This window comes from Egretta garzetta, unplaced genomic scaffold (assembly GCF_000687185.1).
Source record: "Egretta garzetta isolate BGI_Z169 unplaced genomic scaffold, ASM68718v1 scaffold887, whole genome shotgun sequence".
NCBI lineage: Eukaryota > Metazoa > Chordata > Aves > Pelecaniformes > Ardeidae > Egretta > Egretta garzetta.
Window position 1 is genome coordinate 143,381 of NW_009260144.1, and position 6,334 is coordinate 149,714.

The 6,334-nt window shown below is 40.8% G+C and overlaps 1 protein-coding gene across 1 annotated transcript in view; it reads right to left on the reverse strand.

Moving 5' to 3' along the window:
* The window catches only part of LOC104128861 (ryanodine receptor 2), a gene marked incomplete at its 5' end in the record, with an annotated part of 147,072 nt that overhangs the window by 133,592 nt on the left and 7,146 nt on the right, over window positions 1-6,334 (reverse strand). Inside the window, one exon of the mRNA XM_035897117.1 lies at window positions 1,747-1,887. Coding sequence (XP_035753010.1) covers window positions 1,747-1,887 — 141 coding nt within the window. The remainder of the gene's footprint in view (window positions 1-1,746; window positions 1,888-6,334) is intronic.

Here is a 6,334-nt window from a genome sequence, read left to right on the forward strand (position 1 = left end):
CAGCCTCTGGGAAAATTGAACGATACAATGGACTGTTAAAGACTATGCTGAAAGCAATGGGTGGTGGAACATTCAAACACTGGGATACACATCTAGCAAAAGCTACCTGGTTAGTCAACACTAGAGGATCTGCCAACCAAGCTGGCCCTACCCAATCAAGCCTCTTACATACTGTAGAAGGAGATAAAGTCCCTGCACTGCATGTAAAATATACGCTGGGGAAGACAGACTGGGTTAGTCCTGCCTCAGGTAAAGGCAAACCCATCCATGAGATTGCTTTTGCTCAAGGACCTGGCTCCACATGGTGGGTGATGCGGAAGGATGGGGAAGTCCAATGTGTACCTCAAAGGGATTTGATTTTGGGTGAAAACAACCAATGAACTGTATGATGTTAATTGCTATACAATACAGTATGTCATTTTTACTATTGCTGTATGTCCTATCAATGGTATAACAGTAAGAATCGCCCAGATTAAGAAGAATGAATGTTGAAGAAACTGAGGAAGTGCAGCGGATGGAACCAGAACTGACTCCAGTATGCAACAACCTAACATCAGACTCCATCTCTCCTGCCCTGAAAGACTGTTACGACAGATGGAGCCCAAAACCGTGGACTAGATGAACCCAATGGACATTTTAGAGGGATGGTCCATGAATGAAGGGAATGATATCTGTGATATGTGTATATATATATATATATATATAAAAATGGGGAGGTGGTGGTGATTAATTGGAATGTATTGAAAGGGTAGGACCTAAGCATGACGTAAATGGGATAGAATAAGGGGTGGATACTGTCCTGGTTTCAGCTGGGATAGAGTTGATTTTCTTCACAGTAGCCAGCATACGGCTGGGTTTTGGATTTAGTACCAGAATAATGTTGATAACACGCTGGTGTTTTCAGCTGTTGCCAAGTAGTGCTCAGACTACTCAAGGACTTTTTGACCTTCTTCTGCTCGTCCAGGTGCATAACAAGCCGGGAGTACAGCACAGCTAGCACAGCTAACCCAAACTGACCAAAGGGCTATTCCATACCATATAACGTCATGCTTGGGGGGGTTAGTCGTTCGGTCGCGGGCAGAGTGGTCACAGCTTGGGCTGTGTGATCGCAGCTTGGGGGGAGTGATCGCTGCTCGGGACGGGCTGGGCATCAGTCAGCGGGTGGTGAGCAATTGCATTGTGCATCACTTGTTTTATATATATTCTGTATATTCTCTTACCATTATTATTATCACTATTATTATTCTTCTTTCTTATTAAACTGTCTCTATCTCAACCCACGGGTCTTACTTTTATTTCTTTTCTCCGATTCTCTCCCCCATCCCACAGAGGGAGAGGGGGGAGTGAGCGAGCGGCTGCATGGTGCTTAGTTGCCAGCTGGGTTAAGCCACGACAACTATGCTCTTGGTTTAAAGAAGGATAGTGTGTGAGGTAGAAAAGTGCAGCCTTCAGTCACCTGCTGGCGCTTGAATTTTCTTTTAGGGCTCTGAAGTGTAGTTGACCTGTACAGATACACCTCAAGATCACTTAATTAGCTATATATATATATTTTAATGAGCAGACAAAATGGTATACTTACTTTAAAGCAGAAGCTGTAAGAGGAAGATTTAGTTTACTAAAGCCTCTATTTTTCCCTTTAAAGTGGATAATACAGTGTTGATAAAAGCTGGGTAAAATGACAGATTAAAGAAAAAAGGTTACACAGTAAGGCTTTTACAGTAGCAGATGGATATTAAAATTAATTACCTTTTGAGACAAAGCATCAAAAATACCCCAGAATAACTTTCTCGATAAATGAAGTTCTTCTTCAGAGGCTGCACCAAAGTTACCCCATCCACCTGGCAAACAATAGTACTTCCAGCATCTTTCATAATGATTTGTCAGCAACTGAAACAGAACATATTTTGAAAGCAAATAAAATGTAACTGTTGATGTTCTTCCATTCTGGCACTCAACCATTACACAGACACTGACAGAAAAATTTCTAACTTCTATTAAGAAGCCATGTTGTGTATCTATTCTTTAAATCATTGGTGGATATACACACAGAATGAGCAGTTCTTTAACATTAGTGGCATATGTAAAAAGCATGTGACAGAGGATAATTTCCCCTAACACCACAAGAACTCTGACAGCTCAGCTGAAGAATTCACCTCCGTCTGTGTGCCACTATTCCAAACACTGCGGCTTGGTGGGTGAGATAGTAGAACCATGATTTCACCTAGTTCCTAATTATTATTTACATGTCTGAGAGCTATTCAATAATAACTCTATTCTGTGAGTTGAAAAACCTGCTATCAGTCTACCCTCCTGCCCTCTATTACAATTGGCAGAGGAGCTTTGTCCTCCCTCTCTCTCTTGCATTAAATACAAATTACAGGGATACTCTCTTCTTAAGTGGTTACATGATTCCAGGTATTCAGGGACTCAAATGGTGCAAGGACCTGCTACTGGGTATTTGCCAAACTAAAACATCACCATTTTTGTGCTTAATATGTCCTCTATGTCCCCGAGTCACAAACAAGAAGAGGAAAAATTAGTGGTACATCTGTCAGTAAAGGCAATACCAAACAACAAATTCTGGCAATAGCAAAGTATGAAGACCTAGTCCTACTCAGGAGCAGATTTCCCTAAGGCACAGAATGATCTTTCTAAAAAAATTAGCTTGAATTTTAATTCAGAGCTTATGTTAACAGTTCCTCAGAGAAAAAGAGAATTGTTTCAACATCACTTTACAAAGCACGCTGGCAAATATTACAAGTCACAGTCAGTAAAGAGCCGACAGGATTCCCTTTTTTTCCAGTCAGAACAAATGCCAAGATGGAAAAATGCAGATATTCATAACACAAATGTGCAGAAACAAAGACAGGCATTAAAAAAGGTCCTGATGTATAGAAGTGAGGATTTTGATAACCAAAAATATAATCTCAATACTGTGCAGTTCTGTTATACTTTTCATGGACCATTTAAAAAACCAATTGTCCTGGTTTCGGCTGGGATAGAGTTAATTTTCTTCACAGTAGCTAGCATAGTGCTGTGTTTTGGATTTAGTACCAGAATAATGTTGATAACACACTGATGTTTTCAGCTGTTGCCAAGTAGTGCTCAGACTACTCAAGGACTTTTTGAGCTTCTCCTGCTCGGCCAGGTGCATAACAAGCTGGGAGGGAGCACAGCTAGCACAGCTAACCCAAACTGACCAAAGGGCTATTCCATACCATATAACGTCATGCTCGGGGGGGGTTAGTTAGTTCGGTCAGTTCGTTCCGTTCAGTCGGTCGCTCGCGGCTCGGGGACTGCTTGCGGCTTGGGGACTGCTTGCGGCTCGGGACGGGCTGGGCATCGGTCGGCGGGTGGTGAGCAATTGCCTTGTGCCTCATTCGTTTTGTATATTCTGTATATTCTGTTATCATTCTCATTATTACTATTATTATTATTCTCTCTTATTAAACTGTCTTTATCTCAGCCCTCAGCTCTAACCTTTTATTTTCTTTCCGATTCTCTCCCCCATCCCACTGAGGGAGGAGGGGGGGGGGGAGCGAGCGGCTGGGTGGTGCTGAGTTGCCAGCCGGGTTAAACCACGACACCAATCCATATAATGCGTTTGCATATCTTCAGATTTAAATAATTTATTATCTATTTACTATTTAAAATGTCAGATGATTAAAGAAAAAAGGGAGAAAAGAACTTGCATGCATATATAATGTAAAAAGACAAAAGTTTTATCATTCATGCAGTACGACAGGGGTCTCAGAAATATGGACTTTAAGAATCTGAGATGTATTTGAAAATGTTTTTTTCAAAATAAATTCTATTACACAATGACCAGATTTCAGGTTTGCTTTTGGACAACACATGAGTACTAATATATATGTTTATATTTTTAAATACAGCCAAGAGTAATGGCAGGTTTACTCTTAGAGCTAAGTCCTTAATGAAGCACTGAATATGACTTAGAATCATAGAATCATAGAATCACTTTGGTTGGAAAAGACCTTTAGGATCATCGAGTCCAACCGTTAACCTACCCCTGCCATCCCACCACTAGACCATGTCCCTAAGCACCTCATCTATCCATCTTTTAAATACCTCCAGGGATGAGGACTCGACCACCTCCCTGGGCAGCCCATTCCAGAGCCTGACAACCCTTTTGGTGAAGAAGTTTTTCCTAATGTCTAACCTAAACTTGCCCTGGCGCAGCTTCAAACCATTCCCCCTCGTCCTATCATCTGTTACAAGAGAAGAGACCGACCCCCACCTCACTACAGCCTCCTTTCAGGTAGTTGTAGAGGGCGATCAGGTCTCCCCTCAGCCTCCTCTTCTCCAAACTAAATAACCCCAGTTCCTTCAGCCGCTCCTCGTATGACTTGTGTTCCAGACTTATGGGGAAATAAAAACAAGGCAGCCCTATTCCAGAAAGTTCACACTGAATCATACAGGAAAAGCATCACAGATTTGAATTCACATGTTGTCTAAACTGAGGTAATTTTTAATTGTAGAAACCAGCAAAGGTATTCAGAGTAGGTAGCGCTATTCTGATTTAGCCTTCATTATTTCCTCCTCTCTTCCCATTCAAAATTATGTTTTCAGATGCATGATTAACTTGTAGCTATCTCTTTAGACTACTATAACCTGTTTCTAACACAAGCCCATAAGCAATATGTACAGTACTGTAGAGGGGTTTCTTGAACAACAGGGCCACAAAGTATTGTGGGAATACGTGGACAATCCAGGTTCTGTAAACAGTGTGTCCTTGGTACACTGAAACAAGCAAGAAGCTATGAGCTAAAGCAAAAATGCGCTGACCACAAGTAGAAACTAAGATAGCTGTGTTCTTTGTTTTATATATCCAATCAGTACTTGAGAATAAGCGCGTGGACAGTAAATCTTAAACCAATGAAAAGTATTACAGGTGCCGTCACTGTCTGAGGAGAAGCGCGTAGACAGCTAATTGTTAAGCATTTGTAACCAATCACTGAATAGCGTACGCGTGGCGCAGAAGCACTAAGACTATATTAACCATGTTGTAAGCACAATAAATCAGCATTTGCTTGATCATATTGATCGTGTGCAGTGTCCGTGACTTCCACATCAACACGGTATTTTCAATTCAGAAACACATTATTAGATATAAGTAGGAGTCCTTTGTTAAATCACTGAAAATCAGTTTACTGTCAGTGAAACCTTTGAAAATTTCTATCAAGTTCTCAGATAAAGAGTTCACTTTCCTCAGAAACTCCTGTTACTTGTTCAGGTATAGTCTCCAGAAGCTTAGCTTGCTAAAAGGATCTAATTATGATTTCCTTCTTGTTCAGTTCAGCAATATGGGAAAGTCACTGCAGTCATGACTCTCAGGATCAAAAAAATTGCTGTTCTAGATGAACAGATCACAGGGAGCTGTGGTTGTTCCTTCCTCCCTAAAAAAACATAGCTACGCAGAGAGCACCAAGTTACTATTTGGTTTTTGCAGCACATGAAATTCCATAATACATCAGAAAGGTCCCCTTCAGGGCAGTATACTAAATTATCAATAGCTTTTCTCAAACATAGGCACTAAAGAATGGCTGCTCTGGAGTCTCTAGTTTGATTGAGTACTTCTTGGGGGACATAACCAAACTATGAAGTGCTTGGCAGGGGAAAGACCATGCAGCAGGTCCTGGCTTTGAGACTTACAATTTAAATTCCTCATCTGAGGTCAGAGACCATAATCTGGCTAGTAGAAGCCTGCGTAGTTCTGAGGAGTATTTTGGCAAAGAAATCAGATGTAAAATGCAATTAATCCTGATATGTGGCTTTTAAAGCATAAAGAAATATCAAATAAGAAAAGATTAAATATCTCGTTCAAAGTTTTGGTGGGAAAGCACTGAAAAGGACTGCTGAAAAACAGCAGGAGGTAAGGTGGGAAATGGTATATTTCTTAGAACCACCAATGAAGTCTGAGTAGTCTTTAACAAATGTGTCATCTCAGAAAGGAAAAACCCACATTTTTCTTGTGCATTAGGAAACACAATCAAAAGATACAGAGAAACCTTTGGGGGCTGAAAACAAAATGGAAGATGATTAAAAAACATGTATTGCTTAGATTTCCAAGCACAAACCACAGAGAAAGAGTCTGTTTGCTAGGAGCAGGGAAAACCAACATAGAGGGCACAAGTAAGGGTACATACAGACTATTAATTGCTATCTTCCCTTGTGCACTTGATTCTGCCACCTGCCCCCAAGGGGTTTCCTATTCTGTTTCCACATGGGCTTAAAAAAAAAAAAACATTGCACATGGACTTCATAATTCTATATGGATGGATGTAAATTAGACTGAATTCCTTCTGCAGCAGGA